This window comes from Bombus fervidus, chromosome 5, assembly GCF_041682495.2.
Source record: "Bombus fervidus isolate BK054 chromosome 5, iyBomFerv1, whole genome shotgun sequence".
Taxonomy (NCBI): domain Eukaryota; kingdom Metazoa; phylum Arthropoda; class Insecta; order Hymenoptera; family Apidae; genus Bombus; species Bombus fervidus.
The window spans coordinates 11,882,273-11,904,472 of record NC_091521.1 but is presented as its reverse complement, the minus strand read 5'-3'; the positions used below and the strand labels follow the sequence as shown (position 1 = coordinate 11,904,472).

Sequence of the window (22,200 nt, the reverse complement as noted above, 5' to 3'; positions counted from 1 at the left end):
TTTCCACTTATATGATTTGCAGTTATTCCCTGTAATTTCGTACAATCAGAAATACGCATTCACGGCGTTAACTCGACACAGACAAAACGACAAATAATCTTTAATCCATTCCTCCTCGGTTTGATCGTCTGAAAGAGAGCTAAGAGAGGTGATTTTCAGCTCAATCAAGCGTGGCTTGAGTCAATTATTTCCGAATTAACGCGGCTGCTCGATCCAATCAGCGACGCGTCGATTAATCGCTGATCCTTCTCTCGCTTCCCTTCCTTTCTCGAAGATACGATCGGAAATTTATTTGCGCGGTGGTCTCCGTGTCGCGCGATAAGAAAACGACGCAGCGCGTCGTAAATGTTTAACGCGACACGAATCGGTTTCACGGTGATTCGCACGGTTAAATTGCCCGACACGGAGAAATCATCTCCTGTGCCGGTGACCTCATCATGGAAATCATTCTCGTCTTCACCATGTCCAGAAGATTTTCTTCTTTGTGCTTTTCTTTTGTTTCCCCTTTTATCCTCTAGTTAGTTAATCACCTGGCTTGCAATTTAACTGGCCATTGAACGAGCCGCTGCTTCGATGCTGCGATATCTATTGTCGAAGCAATATATATTTGTTAATTTTCCAGTTCAAGTAAAATAATATCGTGTATTACTTACTCGCAGAATAAGGAAGGTTAAAATAAATCGTAATCGTTTTTGTTTCATATAAATTGAAACAAATCTGTATAGTCAAATTGTTCAGTTTGGAAGAAATGGCAGAATTAACGATATTCATTATTATACAGTACATGTTGAAAATATTAAGTTGTAACATATGATCTGTCCGATGTTTTAACGAATTATATCGAGCAATGTAAAAATTTAACAAATTGGATATTTGACGTGTGACAACTCTACGGTGTATTATATTACAAATGAATTCTCTCCTTAAGAAATTTAACTACGCAAAGAACGAGTTACATCTCTTTCTCCCTAATAAACCTGTCTCAGCAGACACTTTAACGATGAAAAAACACACGCACACGTGTAACACAAAATTATCACCAGCGAAATCTAAAATCGTCACTCCTTCTGTTTTCAGCTCAGAATGAAACCGGAACTGCCCACGGACCCTCACTGACTGCGAGCCACCATAAAGCCGCGCTATCCATTGCATCAACCACTTCTCCGAGAGCTCCATCGGAAAAATTACCCCTTAGAGAAACCATCTCCTCCTCTACTATGCTCGTTTCTTAACGATCCGGAATTCGTTTCACCAGGTCATATGTCGAAGGCAAGGACGTGATCCTGGCGCGTAAACTAGCGAGGAAGTATCCGAGGAGGAAGATAACGACGTCGTGGTAGATAGCTGGCGGTGCACGGCGAATCGAAGATCGTCGAGCCTCTTAATGGGCATTCCGCGGTTGGATCCCGGTTGGATTTAGCCGGCTGGTTCTCCGCGAGGGAAAAACAGGATCGAAGAGAGGAGGAAGGCGAAACGAAGGGAAACCTTGAGATCACCGGCTGCGAGGAAGGACTCTATGGGCGCTCGAGGGTGGCGCAGAGTGGCGAATGACCTGGTGCCGCCGCGATAATCCCTCCTTTCTCCTCCGTCTTCGTCTTCACGTAGCTCGAAGCCACGAAAATGATCGACTGACTGCTCGACCGGCTGGCGTGTAACCGGACGGATCGGGCCAGGATCCTTTTTCTTACCTCTCTCTCTCTCTCTCTTTTTCTCCTTTCCTCCCTTTCCCTCCATTTCTCTCTCTGTCTCTCTGCCTCTCTCTGTCTCTTTCTCTCTCTCGCTTTGGTTCACTTCTTCTGACTCGGATCTTTCGGTGGTTAACGAGCCGAGGAATAGCGAATAATAAAGCAAGTTAAATGTGCCTGGTTGGCAGAGGAGCCGCAGATATGTCGCGGATCTCGAATCGCGCCTCGACCATCGTCGCGGTGATCAGCATCGTGCTTCTGGTGCTATTCCTGGTGATATTATGGACTGGTGTGCGCACAGTGAAACAAGAGACGATAGAGAGAAATGTACATGGAAGCCTCGATACTGTGGAAAAGACTTTGAGCTTCCTAGTGGAACGATCGAACGAGTCCTCTTCCTCTTCTTCGTCTTCTTCTTCTTCTTCGACCACTGTCAAGATCGTGTTCGATGACGAGAGCTTCAACAACGAAGGTAGGAGCTGTTTGTTTGCTTGGGTTACTCTGTTGTGTTAACTGGCATAGAGTATTTGATTGTAAAAGGGTCTTTATGTTTTTACGTTGATACATTACTATGAATCAGTTTATAAGTATGTTCGTTTCTTGCACTCGTAACGTTTACTATGAATAAATTTCTACAGATCCTCGGTCTGTTTATGTTTGCAAGGTTTACCATGGATTAATTTGTTAAGATTTCCGGTTTTTACCTTTGAAACGTATATTACCAACGATTATGGACTTCCGTTTTTTTACACTTGCAAGGTCTACTCGGAATCAGTTTTTTTCTTGTTGAACCTTCGTTTGTTTTTTTTTTCTGATCAAAAGGAAGTTTCATCGAGAAGCGATCTCTAGTTAGCAGGTTAACACAACTTACGCTATATTATTGTAGTCGATTAAAATGTTACATCTTTGATATCATTGTACATACATCTGATTATTCACATTTATCGACTAGAAAAAAGGAACGACAAAAAAATAATTACTCTGTAACAGTAAGTCCTTCACGCACGAAGGATTAAATATTCTAATATAACTTTTCTACTTGAAAACTGTCTTACATTTTATAAATAAGAATTCTTTTTACCGACGAGAAAAAATATTACAATCTCTTCCTGTTTACTTTAATTTCAAGAAATAGCAACAGATACAAATGAATAATTCGATGCTGGTATAATGTTACGATGTGTAATAAGAAGTAATTTATAAAGGGTTAATGTACTATCGCTAGAACGTTTACATTTCTTTCAATACGAAACATGTTACTAAATGAGTCATGTTCAGTTTTTACTGCGACGCTTGGGTACGATCGATCTTCGAAAGGTCAGTCGTTTTGCAATGGTGTGATTGATGAATGGCGTGTCACTTATGATGTGTGACAATTAATCTGTCTATAATATCGACAGAAATTTTTCTAGACGATAGGAAATATTATATTCATAAAGTAATAACGTGTTTGTGGAAATGATATAAATGTTCTGATAGATGTATGCACACACGTTAGGACTAATTTGAAAGTACCAAGTTAGAAGGTTATTTCTCTCACCGCTTCGTATTCACCACGTACAATTAAAAATAATTGTTAAAACGTTCCTCAGAAAATAACCGTCTATTTTGAAAACGACATTTATTGTAGAAAAATCTAATGGAACATACAGTACATAAATCAACGGTAGACGGATAACACCGTAACTCGCCAATAAGTATAAAACGAAGAAAATCCAATGGATTACGAAGTTTCATGTTGGAACAAGTTACACTTATTGACAGCCTATATATCAAAAGTCTAATAAAACATCCACGACATATAATATAACATATAACATTTCGATAGTAGATAATTAATAGACATAGCATTAGTGGACAGATAACACCGTGATTCATTAACGTACGTGAAACCAATTCCAAGAAACTGCCCGTAAGAAAATAGCAGTAAAATCTGTACGTAGCTATCGGTGACAAATTGGATACGGTCTGTACACGCTTGAGCGAGGATCGATGTCGGATCGAAGCGAGCCCGATGGACGTACGAGCACACCGGTGCAAGTCGTAATTCGACGTATCGTCACGCAGAAACGGCAGAGTTGTGAAAGATCCGTTAACACGTTTAGTCTCAGTCAAGGTGTGCAACAGAGGCTCTCAGGGAAAGCTAGAACGTCCAGACGTCCTTGTAAGGCCGCTGCTCCAAAGCACCCACACCTACACCAACACCCACACACGTGCTCGTATCCTCTCGTGCTGCGAGTATGAACCTTTATTCGCGTTAGCCGCTTGTACGTACTCATATTCCTACCCAACCTGCACCTACATCCTAAGTACTTACCGAGTCGCTTGGCTCGAATCTCGCTTGCTTCGTGCACCTGATGGTACTTCGGCGAATCGTGGTCAGCATTCCTGGTAGACCCATTGAAAAATCGCCAAAGAGATCAGGATCACCCGCCCCTCCCAGGTCACTCTATTAAAGAGCGATTTTCGAGATTCTTCCCCGCCTTTTCCTTTTTTTCTTTTCTTTTTTTTCCTCACTTTCGATGGCAAATATTCGAGGAATTATAGGCTTCGTAGAAGACAGAAGAGATTTTTATACGTGGAATTGTCTGATGATACGAGTTTGGAATTAATTGGATGTTGCAGATCGTGGCGAAGGAGATTTTTAACATTCTTTCTCGCGTGTTTTTATTTCATATTTTTACGTGACCGGCCGCGTTTCTAGGAACTGCGAGGTTTCCAGGCAAGTATTTTTGTACGTGGAATAGCCCGATGACGCGTGTTTCAAATGAATTGGAAGCTTTGATTTGTATTTGAGAAGAGTGATCAGGTAAGGTTCTTAATACTGATGGTTTAGGCTTTGCTGATGAGTTTGTAGCTGCAGGGGATAGAAGTTTGAGAATTCTTTTAGTAATTTCGTTATAGGAAGGCTACTTCTTGTTAAAATTTTCTACCTAATGCTTGTAACTGTAACCTACAGCGTGTACCTGTTTTCAAGTAACTATGAATTCCACCGATCCTTAAAAATTTACCGTACCAAAAGCAATCACGATAGATGGCATAGTTAAAAACGTACATACACATTACACTAGCACAGGTAAAGGAATGGAAGATCTTCGAAGAGGTTCTGTAACGAATGTACACGATCCAACGACGACTCTATCCCCATGTATAGACGCATAATTATTCCCGCGGGTTCGCCAGATAGCGGCAAGCAGCATAACGTTCGCCTACACCTTCATTGCCGATCGTTCCACCAGATCCCCGCGTATAACACTAATTTCGTGCAGTTTATTAGTTTCTCTGATGCCTGCTATCTCGCCGCATCTCTTCACCGAGTCTCGATCTAGGTCGGGTTCTCTACCCATCATTAACGAGCGCTAATTGCGCCGACCATGGATTATTTCGCGACCCTCTCGGTTTCCCCCTTGTCGATTTGTCTGTGTCGTTCTTCGACTTGATGCGTCTTCCTTCCTTTTCATCCTTTTCTTCTTCTTCTTCGTCTTCTTCCTTCTCGTCTTCTTCCTTCTCGTCTTCTGTATTCGTTCTTGGTCATTGGTTTCTTCGTTGGTAACGCCGCGTTCGCTTGATCTTCGATCGCGAACGATAACAGAGAATCGTAATTTACGCCCGTGAGATCGGTATCTCGCTTAATTGAAACGGAAATTAATGCCCGAGCGCGAAACGATCCGCGCCGAGGAGATTGCCCGACGCTTCTTTCGCATCTTGCTGCCGGGATCAAACGCGTGAAATTGTCCCTTCGGGATGAGTAACGAAAGGGCTCGTGTTAATTCGATAAACGAGCTGCGTCCAGGTATACAGGAAGTTTTGAACGACTTTACGTCACGAATTACCATGCAGTTAGTTTATTTTGTGAGAAGTTTTACTTTATTTACTTGGAAGTTATTTAAATAATATTTATCGTAAGGGCTAGAGCATCTTTTATCCAGTAATTTTACTAATTAATATTAGGTCATTCGTTTCTTTCGTTTTATAAGGAAACAATGCATGCACATTTTCCATTTTATATTATTTTGTTGAATTTTGTTCTATCAAAATAAAGATCACAACGTTCGACAGATTAGGTTTCATGTTTGTATAAAGACGCGTCGTTGTAAAAGGCGTGTCTGTAAAAGAAAGACACTTTTCGGACAACCTAATATTTTAATAGTAATTTTACTAATTGTAAGTATTCGCCGGATGGACAACGAATAACCGATAGTGAGATATATCGATATTTATAGAAACTTTTTAAGAACGTATTATTCCGATCGTAAACTAGACCAATAAGATTGAACTCTGACTATATGATTATACCAATATAATTTGGACCAATATTGGACCAATATGATTATAATATTTATGTCATACGCGTATGAATATGATTACGTATATCATGATTATGCTAGACGAGTCCCATCGTAGTGCTAACGAAATTTCAAGATGTTTCGTATATAACACACGTAATATATTCATAAGAGGATTCTATAAGTAACTGCGTATGTACGCTGGAAGAACTACGACTTTTCTTCTGAGGTGGCAAGAAATCACATGCCAGATGTATTTGGGCTCCTATAACCTGATTTGACGTCACGGGCTAGACGAACTTACAATCACAGCGATAACTCGGTAAGATAAGACCACGGATGTTTGAATATTTACGATGTAAGCGCGTCGCTTCCTACCTTTGCCTCAAGACGACGATTACATTACAACACGATAATCGAAAGGTATCATCTGGTGATAGAATCTTCGTGTGTCTGTTGAACATATTTCAAACAAGTTAAAAGTACAGAAAAGGGGAACAGGTACCGATAATCTTAAAATAAATAAAGAAGTTTCTATTTGATCTTTCGAGTCTACAACGTGAAATATCAGGAAGCTTCTTTTTTTTTTTTTTTAATAAAGATATTCTAGGATTTCTAAGGTTAAAGTTGGACCTATAAATAGCATACGTGCAATCGTTTTTCATAACTCGTCAGCATCGAAAGATTCGTGAAAATTCTCGTTTACATTTCAATTTTCATTTCCATTTACTCCGCTCGCAGCTATCGATCCTTCGCTGGTGTCTTGCTTTTAATTCGTCAGATAAGAGTTTAATGACTAGAGATAGCGGGACTCTGGCATGATATCTTTCCGGTACGATCTGAAAGCCGAGCGTTGACTCGTCGACTCTTGTATTTGCATATTCGTCGCTCTGGATTTATTTAAAGAAAGCACGTGCACGCAATGTGACGTAAGGGTAACGTAAAATTGGCCGGGAATCGCAACACGAGGGCGTGTTCAATGACTCTGTTTCCCTTCTTTTCTTTCTTTTTCTTTTTCTTTTGGTCGATACAGAAGTATTATGTGGTTTACTCAGAGTTTAGAGAGTCTTAAATTTGTTCATTCGTATAATCAAGGTAAGAAGAAATAGAAATTTCCATTCGTTTCATCGAGGATTTTGAAGACTCGTTAGGTTCAGAATTTTTGTTACGATGTTGCATTTTTATCCTAATTTAGTTACCATGATACAAGTATATCGATGGAAAATTTCAAATATAATTTGGAGTTTGTAACACTTGAGTTTAACAATTGTAAGAAATAATACAAATTTTCGCTCTTGTAAATTCGTAGCTGAAAAATTGAAGTACGTTCGATTCTTAAGTACATTAAACTCGACATTTTTAATATATCGTTACATTATATTTATATTTATTATCGTACTACGAGTATTCGTATCAATTCACATTTTTACGAACACGAATAAAAAAGATGCAAGCTAATTTGACGAAGCTGGATGAAATTTGTTTTACTCCCTAAATATTTACGTAACCATGTACTTTGGTCTTATCTCATACTTTCACATATCGTGTATATGTATTCTCTATGTTGGAATTTCTTATAAATCCATAGTCTATCTACCATAAGTATATATCACTTACAATATTTATGTACGACATAAGTATTATATATTTTTCTCTGAGTATGGTATTTCCTACGTATCTTACAGTTTATTGAAATGTAGAAATTTTTATTCTTCGAATAAGTCGAGGTTTAGAACAACTAGCTGGAAACTTACGATTGTGTATAGTATACTCTAGGTCCGTAATCTTACGATGTATCACTAAATCTAGTACCCAAGGTCTACACTTGTTAGATGGACAATTTTATCCAGTAGTCAAGGCTATGTCTTCGCGTTTGATCAATATATTCACTACCTGTAGATCTGCTAGTTTCGAGTCATTCATTATAGTCAATAACCAAGGATTTATACTGCCAGGTGAGTCAGTTGTATCGATAACCAGACATCTACAATTTGAGCTGAATCACCATGCACAGAAGCAAAGATCCACTTGGTCTTCAGTTAGCTATTATAGTCAATAAACAATTAGTTACAAATTTAGATATGTAGTTTGCGTGTTTTCTTTCGGTAAAATTATATGTATTCGTATAAACGCGATATAATCAAATAGTGATGCGAAGAAACATAGTTTTTAGTATAATCAATGGTTTTTGAAATTAAAATAAAAATGGAAAAGAAGCGTTAATGCGTTTACAATTAAAAAATTAAATTCTTTTTGTACGAACTCGTTCAATTTTTATTATTTTCATAGCCTTCGATTAGTATGTATCACGAACCTAAAAGGTTTCGCTCAAACTCTGTAAATTAATACAAGTGGTACATTAAATATAATTAATATTCGGAATTTCAAATTCTCGCCATTACACAAGTAATTATTTATCTATCGATTATTTAATATCGATTTCCAAATTTTTATCGATAACCACATTTAGCAATCGTTTATCTATTATTACGAATTAATAATTTCCTTCGTTAAATATGAAATTATCTTCTCAAATGGCCATTCACGTAACATTTTAAACAAGAAATGTTCTCATTAAATATATCATTGTCTTTCGAATACTCGTCAATCCAATATTCTAATTTTTAATACTCTAATTCTCTAGTTTTTATCTATCTATATAATAATCTATCTGATTAAACTTGCTACAATCATTTATTAATCGTATCACTGGCATTCTAAACCAAATATCGCATTATTAAATTCGAACCACATCGTCGATATTTTGATTCTCGAACACTTTTATCGTCAAATGAAAAAAATGAAAGACTTAGTATATCGCTAAATATACAATATTTCTCAGATGCACTTAAGTTTCCCCACCTAAAATTCTCTTATCGTTAAACGAACTGTCGTCGCGGTCGCGTCGTTACCGTCTCCAGATAATTAGCCACCTAAGTGCTGACGAAGAGTCAGTGCTTTCCAGCACAGTATGCCGTTGGTGTCTCCAGAATTATCTCTAGTGCTACGTGCAAGTTTTTGTGCATAATGCACTGCACATCAGCGCGTGTAAGCACGCTTGCACGAAGGCGTGTAACGTTGTAGGAACGTTCCTCGCTACACGTAGCCACGCGTGCATACTCAGCGTGTCGGATGGACCTTGCCTAGTAAGAAAATAGCTACGCGATTTTATGATAAATCGATGACTTTTCGTTTTTACTGGAAACGATACTGTAAACAGGCGTGAAAAATGGAGATTCTACCGATCTGTTCCGAACGAGATGACTATTTTAAAATAATACAACCAACGTAATCGCTTATATCGATATTGCCAAACACAAAATTAATTTTTCTTTACTGCCACTTTAGAAAAATTATTTGTCAACAGATTTGTATTATCTGATTTGTATTATCTGATTTGTATTATTCATAACCGGATTGTTTACAACTAGTTGATACAGATTTCAAAGCGATTCTAAAAATATTCTCTTGTCGAGTCATTTCAAAATCTTGTCCGATATGCAAATGAAGCAAACCATGAAAGGTAATTTGAATGGAACGCTTGATTACGAAACATTTAAATGGATTTCTTCGCTGCATAATAGCGAAATCTGTGGATCGTGTTGTTTTCTCGCTGGAATAGGAATCAAGTATCGCATCTCTCGTGATTTGATTAGCAAATTAGTTGGTCGGTTTACATCCTGCTGTCTAGGTCGATTCGAAGATTTTTACAGGGGATAAACTAAAACAGAATCTATGTGAAATATTTTGGAGTCGTTGATTAATATCTTGATATCTGTGGATTGAAGTTTACGATTTTCTTTGGATAAAATCGACATAGAAAGTGTTATGATAAAAGTAGCGTGTAGAAAGAAAGTGTTATGATAGAAAGCGTGTAGACCTATTTATTATAATAATTAATAATAATCAATGATTAAATGGATTTGGTTAAAATTCACATTTAGTTCAAGATTAATTAATATTTGAATATCGGTATTCTGTTGGTTGTGTAATAAACTTCGTACGTCAATAGCTGTGACACAAAACATGTCAAAGAATATTCTACGAGCTTCCGTAACTTCGCGTGATAAATGTCAATCGGTTGATTATTTAAAAAATGCTTTATTTTAAAGCGAACTAAAGGCACAGTTACTTGCTGGGCCAAATTACGAAAGTTAATCGGAAAAAACGAGACGACCACACGTGGCGAACGATGTCCTCGTGGACGATGTTGACGAGGGCGAACCACGCGAGAAGTGCGTACGTGACGTTTCGTATTTCTGCGGACGCTAGCTTATACGGATATCACATGTTTAACAGAGCACACCACCTTGTTCGACACTTTTTTTCCATCGCGTTAGCTTTTTTCTGTATGTTCGTTTCCCTTTGATTCGATTCAATTTCTACAAAAACAGGTCATCGGCAAGTAAACCAAGATAATATTTACGTAGAAGATTATGTGTGAAATTGTTAAATTATTAAGTTATAGCAAAAGGAGAAGTAAAATAATATATATCAACAGAATTGTACAAAATTAGAATTAATTATCAAATTATAAAATTATTCGTAATAGAAAGAAATTCGAAATAACATCAAGCTAGTAACAGTTCGAATAAAAAGTAATTCACGCGGAGTATTCCATATAGCAACGACGCTCTCGAAGAAAATTAAAAAGCAACTTTCAAAAAATCAAACAGTCTCAATTAACATCTCATCTTCTGAAAATACCTCGCTTATCCCTTTTTCCATACTTGGAGTAATTGCTTGTCTTCGTGATAAACCTCATCAAACAACACCTGTCCTCGAACACTGGTTTCCGTGAATGGACGTGGGAGAAAACGCGGGAAGAAGAAGAAGAAGAAAAAAAAAAAAGAAAGAAACGAAAGGAGAGATGTTGGAAAGTGAAGTAAATGCAAATGATTTGAGATATCTGAACGATGGTATTTACACGGGTAGACTGCATGGCGACGACCTCCAACCAAACCGGCCGATCTGCTTGGGATACAGTATATACGCATTTTTATGAACGAAGCCTCGCATGGCCCAACGTGATACGTTTCTTTTCGTGTTATTCGCCTCGAAGGCGTTTCACAATGACCCTGGAGGGAAAAATTATAACGCGATATTCGTGATGTGTACGCGATGTTAATCGTGTCGAAAACGATTAGTGGATTAGTGGATTTCTGATGAAAAGGCTGTTTTGTTTGACCGGTTGGAATTTACAATTCTCTCTGAAGGAAAAGCATTACGTAAACTGACGTAAAGTAAAATATTTTTGGGCTGTAGAAAATGGATGGGTCAGTAGATATATTGAAACTGTCTTAGTGTATTAATAACTTGTGTAAAAATAGAGAATAACTGAATGAGGAGTGGACGAATATTTGCAAAAAGTAAAGTAAAAAGGGAAAATAAATTTCTTGATATACCGCGATTTTATATATATATATATTTTTTTTTGTTTTTAATAATACACGTGAATATACAGTGGTTAAAAGTGTTTGAATACTTACCATAGAAATCTTGTACGTATATATTGTATGTGTTATATAAAATATTTTGAAATCTCATTAGGGCTGTAACGATATTGGTAAAATTTAAAAGCAATATGAAAATTCATATAAAAATTGCAAGATATTTACTGCGAATATATATTGAATAAAATATAAACATACAGCATGAATAAGCATCTTAAGCATACGATAAGTGTTTCGACTTTTACCTTTAAATATGGTGATCAGAGATATTTGACAAATTATCCATGATACTGATTATATTGGAAAGAGTACGAGCTACAATTTCTAGACAAAGCAGTGAAACCTGTACATATATGTATATCACTTTCATAATTAATAAGCCTCGTGAAACATAGAAAAATATTGAAAATTTTGCTCCTAATTCGATGAACAGAATCTGCGCAATAAAAAATTTCATCTTTCCATTAAAATCCAGATACAAAAGACGCTTGGTATCAACTTGTTCGAAGATCAATTCTATTCAAATTGTACGCAACTTTGCTGCACCCTCTATCGTTAAAAAATTTCTTACATAGAAAATACGAAATTTTTATTCTATTTTAATGTATACGATTTTTCGTCTTGATCGAATATTGTAATTATTTCTTTGCAATATTTAACATTTCTTCCTACGTAGCTAAAGCGATATGGAGACATAAAATATTGGAGGACCGCAACAAAGTTAATCCACTGTCCGAGCAAGAATATTCGAGGCAAGTGAGTTTTTGAAATTCTAATGCGTTTAATCATTGTCGAACGGAAAGTGGCGATTATCTCGATCGAAGTTGCCACATCGCCAGTAAACACGAGTTCGCAATCAACGAGGTAATTATTCGAGTCCACTTGGGCAGCCCTGCCGATCGGATCGAGTTCCATTCCTGGTTAACGTTGGACTATGCTCTCGCAATTAGACGTTTGCCTGTCCGGGACCTTGATTGTTATAATAGTGTGTGCATCGACTCATACGAAACGATTGCATACCATCGCCTCCCCTTATTCGTGCGTCAGAATTAATAAGTAATTGTTCGTTTGAACCCCAGCGAGCCTTTTCGTAGGTTTTTATTGCCTCCAAAAAGGGAACTCGCGTACCCAATGGAGTTTTAAATATAGGTATGTTTGTGGCTCTTGCGATTGTTTGAAAATTGACTCTAGGGTGGAGTGTTAGGGTTCGAGCGTGTCAATTATAGCTTAACGCGAATAGCGATGTCTTGAGTTCATATTGCGAGGATTTAACGTTGCAGTGACTCATAATTCGAAGTATAATTGGGACACAGCGAAGGGGGTGGGAAGAATGTAGGAGGTGGAACTTTAGAATGCAGTGACTTTTAAGTGTAACTTGGTAGAAATAAGAAGATTGGAAAGTTTTATTCCGTGCATATTCGTTATTTTTCTATGATATGAATTATAACCAGGGCAGAGTGTGTCCATTGTTTCTAACTTTATGTAAATTCTTAGACAGTGTCTGAATAATCAGTTTTTCAATTGTTGTTAATATAAGAATGTACCTAAAGTTAGACGAAATAGTTAGATGAAATTTTGAAACCAGTCATTCGACCAGGCCTGGTAAAGTTAGTATTAAATATAAAAGAATGGAGTGATGTTTTAAAGTATAATGGACTTTGTGTTGTTACATAATAGATTGTTGCAATAACGATATTCCAAGTTAACATCTTAAGAATTAAATTCTCCGACAACAAATAACTTTCAAACTAGGATACAGGGTATTAGAGTATCCTATAAACCTAAATAGTGGTGTCTGTAGTCGATATCGTGAAGATTCAATGCTCCAACGTCTCACAATTTAAACCTCTAATAGGCGATCGAGCAAATAAACAAGAAAATTAAAGTACATAAAGTTCCCTTCTCGCGATTAAATTTCTCCTTCGCTACAATTTACGAATTACTCGCCACGGTTGATACATGGCTCTCGGTCTCACGGATTCACCTAATCGCGAGCACCAGTCTCTGTCACCCAACAGCTCTCAGGATTTCAATTTTCCTCGCTGGAACGAGCACGGGACATGTTAAATATTCTCTAAGCGGCCTAACGAGTTTCTTAGATACTGGAAATTATTCGTCGCGTCGCGTGTTAACACGCATTGACCGATTCGCGATGAATTCACCGCCTACGCGCTTTGCTCTGCATACCGAGCGAATTAGAAGGAAATCGTCGATCGAGAGACGCATTAGAACAAGTACTGCAAATTAGAATCTTGATTTGTCTTGCGTGGCGTATATCTTAATTTTCGATCGATCGATAGATTTGGCAATTAGTCGCAAGTAAATGATTTTGGGATCTTGGAATACGGTGAATCATTAAATTAGATACTCGGTGAAACGTTGGAAAACTCGTATCGTCGATTCGTTAGAAGCGTGACATATTTAGAAAAGTGCTAATCTTGTGATATATAGAAAAATCGCTTTGAAAGCAGATCTTCTTTTTAGAAAATTAGATAAAATCACATAATTTTCTTTATATTATACACGTACATTATAGACAATACATATTGTGTTAGAGATCTTTGAAATGCACAGACTATTACTACAATCATAGAAGAAGAAAAATTAATTGTTAAATGATCGGATTCTGAGATCGATTTTTTAAAAAATGTACATTTCTTAATCGTGTTATTTCTGTAAAAAAAAAAAAGAAAATAATCAGCTTCCAATAATGTACACTTTTGCAACATTGTACATCTGGCAACAAGTAGTTGATTGGTTCTTCTATACAGAAAAGAAATACGATCCCCATAGACCAGTTGCTCTACCTTTTGTAGCTGAAGTCTCTTTATGTAGAACAAGTCGATCAAACGACTCGAGGATGGAACATGCGTATTGGTTTGATCGGCTTTTTTCATCGGGATCAAATCAATTGCCTGTCAGAGATGTGCGAATAGCGCCACTTGACGACGAACGTTGGTCATTGAATTACAAAACGCTTTTAAAGATGCACCCTTGAATGACGTTATAAAGTAACAAATTATCCTTTCTTCAGAAACAAAATATCAACTATTTTTTTTTCTTCATTTGGATTCGCTTATGAAATTAAAAAAGAACTAGTCATTACATCAATAAATTTCGTCATACCCTTTGAAACGAACATTATCTATTTTGTCTGTCTGTTGACTAACTCATAATTTTCTCAAGTTTCCAACGAAACAATAGTATCTGTATACTTGCTCAACGTAATAATTTATTTCATCGAATTCCATGTTTCTATGATCGACGATTTCCTCGATTTTCCAACGAAAGGAAACGATCAAACGAACAATCGTTCAAATTAATTCCATATTCCCGTGGTCGACACACTGAAAGATTACCACTTGAGAAATTCACTCGACGCCTACGTACTTCACACTCGAGAAAATCCCCACGCGATTTTCCAACAAAAGAATAACAAGCCAGCTGGCAATATCTGCGTGCTTCAGCTATGCAACCGCGAGAGAGCAACGGAAAAAAGAGAAAAAGAATAGCGCTTCAAAGGATCGCGACCTCGTACGCCTCTCCGTATCCGTGCACCCATTATCTAGCCTGTAGAAACGGCGCGCAGCTCTCAGCTGGCCGGAGAACAAAAAGAAGCTGAGAGAAAACGGACGAAGAGATCCCTTGGAAAGGAACGCGGCGAGACTTTCCTCCGTAAAAGGTAAGCGCATAATGAGAACGAGGATTGCGAAAGAAGCTCGGTTGACACGTTCCACGGTAATTTCGCGTTAGATACGACCGCGAGAAAAATTGTCGGACGTGGGTCAAGTATAATTGACGTGCCAGTGACATCGTGCGACGGTGATTACGCCATACGGCGATTCATAGCTACAGAGACTGTAGCGGATCGTCAATATTGAAATCTACGAGAATCGAAGGTAGAAAAAAAAAAGAAGAAAAAAGAAAGAGAAGAAAACAGGCAAAGAAGAAGAAGAATCGAAAAGGTCATCGTGAAACGACTCGTTCTGTTCTTCCACGCTTTTCTTTGCTACGGCTGCGTACACGTTAAGGGAGTATCCCGTCTTTATGGTGTGGATGGTTCGTTTGGAATGTTCTTTGCGTGAGCTCGTCGCATGTACGGTTGAATCGTATTCATACGGTCGTTAATATCGTCGACGACACGAGTTGGCTGTTCGAGCAGCGCAACCTTTGATCGCGTGTATGCTGATCCACGTGGTATGGTTGTTTGAAGTAATGTAAGAGGCTGCAGGGAGGAACCGGCAGTCCTGCGTATTATAACGTACTGGATCAAGTTCAGATTTATTTTTCCCATTCTTTATTTGTTTTCTGCAGCGTGCGGTGCATAGTTAGAAAGCAAATGAGACATTGTTTATCATTGCTATTATTGTCGTATTTTTATTGTATTCGAGTTTAGATGCGTTATTGAGTCAGGTTTGAGGACATTAGCCTTTTTTACGCATATTTTTTTCACGTAAGATAAATTGTTGATTTAATGGAATAATTGGAATAATTGTTTTTACAGATTTCTATTTGATTCTTTTTTTACGAGTGTGGGATGCATGCGATGGATATTGTGTGTTATAGATATTGTGTGTGGATGCATTATCGATTTACTGAGATGTAAGTTTGGAAGCACTAGCGTTTTGTTAAAGCCTTCTACCTTCGTTTGGTGTATTATAAATCATCAAGGATTCTTTTTACGAAAATGACACGAGTAGTTGGACAGAGAGAACGCGAGATTATTTATCTAATTATTACGTCTTTGCTCTATACATTATATTTGGATGTATTATTAAGTTTAAAAATTACGCACTGATAAACCAAGTGGTGTTAAATGATAGGAAAGCTAATCTTGTCAAGTAACCTTTTATTCAAATATTTTGCTGCAATCGGTAGAAATTATTTTGTTAGGTTTTTATTGGCGGTATTGGAAATTTTTGGAAGCCTTCGGATAATTTTTCGTAAAGAAAAGGAGAACTTTTTCCAACAGAAGGTAAAATAAAACTAGAATCGCGAGGCTCACAGGCGAATGACCGAAATCGAATTTGCAAAGCTAGGAATTCGAATGCCGATTAGACCACACGCGATATACGCACGCGATTCATGAGCTATGATATATTATGCATATCGCTTGTCAAAGGCTACATGCATCGGTACAAATCATTTATCAATCGTTATCGATCAAATCCGATCGAAGCTCTTATTCGAGTATAGTACTATCTATATCTCGATGGAATGAAGAACGGAATTCTGTTGGTAGGCATGCAATGTATCGAGATATCGTTGCTTCTGGTTTGTCTTTATTAGTTTTACCTTTCATTGTGTGCATTTTTTAGTATTATTATTAGTACCAGAATTACATAAAACAATCACATAGAACAATTTAAATTGTTCGATGACGTTAAAACATTTTTTCTAAGATATATATTCTGAAATATTTCGGGTGTTTCTTCGAATAAAATTGTAATTTTATTTATAGATCACGTGGTGCAAAGTGAACATTTTTTTCAGCATTAAATCTACGTTTTACAGACAAAATTATTTACGATCGGGGAAAACGATCAGGATTCTAAATTTATCTCTCTCAATTTTGCTATTTTCTGATCCTAGTGCTATATTTTCAAAGTATGTAGTTACTGGCAACAATACGATCAGGTTTAACAAAGTTGCTCGATTTTCGTCACGTACGAGACTTAAACTCACAATAAAGTGAAAATCGAGTGTAAACGAAACGTGAAAGCGCAAAAGCAAATCCTAACGGAAACAAAATGAGATCCGTGTGAAAATTTTCATTTTCCTTTTTTTCTTCTTCCTCTGAATTACTTATTGCGTCGCTTGCGAAGACTCCTCTTTTTTCAATTCGATAGTACAACATTTTTAACAATATTTCATTGTAACGATCTTTTAATAAATTCATCTCGTATTTTCTCTTATCCGCTCTTCTCTGTTTAATGATACTAAGATATCGAAATCCTTAATTTCTATTTCTCTCAAAATACTATTCTGAATCTACCTGCTTTGTCCAAAATATCAGGAATTTTCGATGAAAAAGAAACACTATGAAGTCGACACTGGTGTTGTGCTTTCAGTACTACAGAATGTGCCATCTTCTCTAAGAAAATTGCAAATTTTCGCAACTGAGCGGCATATGAAAACTACAAAGGGCTTGGGTTTTCAATAAATGCAGTGGAATATCGTCTCTCCAAAAGAATCGCGAATTTTTTAATATACAGTTTACATGGAATATGCAGCTGCGTTTTTTGATACCGTTGGGCATCCTATCTTTTTTTTTACAGAATCACAGATTTTCAAAGAAAGAAGGCAGGGTATAAAATTCATAAAAGAATCGCGTTTCTTCCAATATCGTTACATATTTTATCTTCTCCAAAAAAAATCTCAAATTTCAGAAGAATAAAATTAAAGTATGCAACTACATAAGTACGAGTTCACAAGGGGTTGCGTTCGATATAGAGGAATTTCGAGCAGTAGCTATCGGCTCGATCGGTTTCCTTATTGCACCAGGCCGGTTCCTAATAACTGTCACGGTGTAGCGTATAAATTACACGGGAGCTCCGTCAATCGAGCATGCGACCTATTAATAGGATCTCTTTATGCGTTCGAACGGCCGAGGGAATGACATGCACGCACGTGCGACTGCGGTGAAATTACATGCACGTTCTCATGCCTCTTCGGATTAGCGCGCGTTTCTACATCGACGTCTCGTGTCGCTTTTCGAATAGAAATCTGCCACACGGCTCCGATTGCTCTTGTGAATCACTGCCAGCTGGAACCGGTTGAATCTCTGTTGCGAAATCGGTGCAGGACACTATGTTTCAGATTTTGTAACTTTTTCGAATTATCATAGATACGAGAAATTTATAAACTTACAGTTTCTTGTTTTACTTCTGTCGTTCTTTTTTTTTTTATCACTAGATTGCTAATTTTTATCGTGGGTTAAATTTGTATGAATCTATTGAATATGTAAATAAGCAGAAACTTCATTCATTTTGTTAAGTAAAGTTTTGTAAAGCTTGTAACTATGCTTTGGATATTTTGTATACTTTTATTTATTATTCTGTACATTTTTTTAAGTTTCTCATAAACGCATATAAATCCACGGTCTATTTAACACGGACACAGAGATTTTGTTTGTCATAACGTACGTAGTATACGACATATTTTCTTTTCTTCTTACCAGATCGCTGCATAGATACAATATAAATTAGTATAGTAATATAGCTGCAATAAATCAGAAATTCCATTTTTTGCATTATTATTCTTTATCGATGAATTAGAAAGTTTAAATTAGAACATTAGATTACCATAATATTACACATTATGTTAATATATCATTTTTATTTGAAACGAAAGCAATTTGCTTTATTACAATGTACATGTGTAGGATATATAAAATGCATAAAAAAGTCTGCTCTATTGGCTATGTTTTACTCTGGAATGTAATGTAACGCGTTGATAAAGTATTATGGATAAAACGCAATCTATAAAATACGATATTTGTTATAATATTTATGTTATAATAATTTATGTTGATAAAATACATGTTTCTTGCATATTCAATAACAGCCAAGTATATCGAACTACTTACGATATATGTAGTAGAATCTCATTTTAATGGAGTTTTATAGTTTTGACTCGTGAATGTCCAATTTTATTCTTCCTTTATTTGCGCAGCTGGCGAAGACAAACAAGTTTCGATGTTTAATCAGCTACATTAATGATGCTTACCAAATATTATTCTCTAGTAGCCAAGTACTGTTCCTTAAGTGTCCATAGGCTAATTTTAGGGATCAGTAGCAATTTATCGAAATATAATTTTATCATAACAAATTATCGAGCGAATCGAACGAATAAAGATTGAACAAATTAACAGAGAAAGAGGGAAAAAAACAACTTGTGCAATGAAATAATATAAAATCGTACGATACTCTTTTAAACAGAAAAGATAACGCTTTATGGTAGTCGAATCGGTGAACTTCCCGCGAGGACAATCAATTTGCGCGATTCGTTTCGACACTTCCAACGATACTCGCAAAACTTGTCAAAATAAAAGATAATTTCGTCAAGTTCCATTGGAATTAACGTAAAATCGGCTGAGTGTTTGGTAATTAACGTCGTGTTTGTACTCGTGTGTAATTAGTTTCCTATGTGAGAATTTATTTTCATCGTGTCCATTTCATCGATTACAATTTATTATTAAAAACAATTACCTGATTATAGAATCGATTGATAAATCACGCTAACACCTTCCGGTCGAATTTTAGTAAATTAATCACGCGATATTTCGATATCGATCTTAAAAAATTGAATAACGAAGATAAAAACCGTAGAAGTGAATTTATTTTGCTCGTTAAAATTTGATCCGTCTGGGAACATTTATTATAACATCAATGGAGTCTTTCATTACACTCTGAACACGTTTCGTAGTAGATTCAAAAGTATCGCCATTCTCTGGTTATAAAAGAATTACAATACATGTTACTGACTTTCTATAATAGCGACTTGACCAATGTTACCGCAAGACTAAGAAATGTCCTCTAACAAGCATACCAATTGTCACTACTTAACAATTTATTCTCAAATCTAAAAATAAGCGTCTATCCGCTTTCTAATGATAAATCGCATCGGCATAATCGGCATCGTTTTTCGTTTAAACTTGTTTTCTTATTTCGTTACTAATTTGTTCGTAAATACGTAGCCGTTGACAGAGACAAATATTTGCCGATATTTTACCGTCGTTTTGCATTTCCTACATTCCACGGGACACACGCGAGAACGAGCACGATAATCAACCACGGTGCGTGTACACTGTACACGATACGCTCGTACACGAAATAACCCTCAACACAGCCAAGTAATTACGTAATCGGCCGCGTATCGTTTTTTAGATATCGCAACATCAAATCAACCACGATTATAATTTATAACCCGGCGTGTCCAAATGAATTACATTAACTCTCGATTTTACCTTTACGTAATACGTGGATTACACGAAGGCGTTAGGAACCCTAAGGCGATCGACGATCGAACTCGCACTTTGGTCTTCGTGAAAGCTTCAACTCTGTCATTCATCTTTTATACTCGGATTAATAGAGGGATAATAAGAAAGAAAAAGTCGGAGAAAAATACCGTGTACTTACTTTTATTGTTAGCGAGTAACGATCGAGTAATTGGATAATTAAATGGTAATAAGATGAAATCTGATTGAAGGCTCGAAGAAGATACTATTTTCCAGAGGTTTAACTCTCGTATTCATCTTCTGTATTGCGAATGATGCAAGGAACATATAAATATCTATTTTTCGTAAGCAACGATTAGTTATTTCTGTAATTGTATTTTTCATTCCTAATTGATTAATTAAGTGGTGATAAGACGAGGATTGGGTCGAGGACTCGAATTCATGAAAGATTTGACGGGGTCATTCGTCTTCCATCTCCGAGGATAATTTACTTTCGAAGAAGAAAAATATATAAAAATATAAAATTGTAGAAATATTCATTTACATCGAACAAACGTGATCACAGCCAAGATTTATATATACATATAGTTGCAGGAGAATGATCATTTTTTAATTTCACGAAGGAATTGTTTAGATTAATTCGTGTTTTGATATAAAATTTACTTGCAAAATTTTAACGTTAATTAAAATTTAAGTAACATTACGATAAAAAAGTTACTTTCTTTGGAAGGAAGTCCTGTTTTCAGTGACATTTGTACGCTTCTATTCTGTCTACATTTTAATTGAAGGGGGAGTACTTATTGTATTAACAGACGTAAAAAAGGAAATAAATAAAAAAAGAAAATAAAAAGATTTTAACTTTATTAAGCAAACATGATGTTGAACGATGCACGAGTCTTAATTGGGTGATTAAGCAGCAGCAAGGGGAAGTCTGGTTAAAGGTTTAAACGAACTTTCATCTTTTTTCCTTTTGCTTTTTCCTTCAGTGCACTATCAGCTTCAATTGAATGTTTGTTACGAATTTATTTTGTTTCAAATTCTTAAATGCCAAGGCTAATCGACCAACGAGAACAACTGGCCTGTCTTATCAAACGTGATTAACCCAACAAATGAATCGCTAATTTCAGGCCACTGACTGCGAACTTCTTCTTCACGTCGAAGAAAGACATTGTTTAATAAAGAAAGCCTGTTGATTTACAAGGAAACAAAGAGTTCCCTAGTAATCTATACTGACTCGTGCTTGGAGAATAATTTCGAAACATGAAACTATTAATTTATCGAGATGAATAGATTTTTTATTTGAGCATTTCGAGATCTATTTCAAAATTTCATTTATTTATCGCCATGATGAAATTCAATTATTGGGGTTAACACTATCAAAATGCAGTAATTGCCGTGATAATCTTAGTGCTTGTGGATAAGTTCGGTGACATTGCAAAATTTTCATCGTCAACGTCGTTTCGTCAACAGCTTTCCTATCGACGCTGTTTTCAGCAATGTATCCCTATCAGCGTTCAATATTTCAAACTTTAGTATCTTGCGCGAATCGAGGTTAATACTTTGCTTAAGCAATGAGATATTGTTTGCAAAATGATCTTGGATTTCGATCTGATATGAAAGAAAACTCGATATAAAGAATGCAAATAAATTGCAAAACAAGGCAAACAAACGATTCTCTTTCTGTCTTTGTAAGTCGATAAGAAAAAATCTCACAGATAATGGTTGCAGGTTTCTGATACATTGGGTCTTCTGGTGTCTTTATCATTATCTCATGAGATTATTAAACAAATTCTTACATAACTTTCCATTAATCTTTC

The 22,200-nt window shown here is 36.4% G+C and overlaps 1 protein-coding gene across 3 annotated transcripts in view; it reads left to right on the top strand.

Moving 5' to 3' along the window:
- LOC139987840 (A disintegrin and metalloproteinase with thrombospondin motifs 15) overlaps positions 1–22,200 on the top strand; it is a 174,673-nt gene that overhangs the window by 14,786 nt on the left and 137,687 nt on the right. For all 3 annotated transcript variants that reach the window (XM_072004571.1, XM_072004573.1, XM_072004570.1), the window contains exon 2: positions 1,078–2,157. In XM_072004571.1, coding sequence (XP_071860672.1) covers positions 1,857–2,157 — 301 coding nt within the window. In that variant the 5' untranslated portion in view covers positions 1,078–1,856. The remainder of the gene's footprint in view (positions 1–1,077; positions 2,158–22,200) is intronic.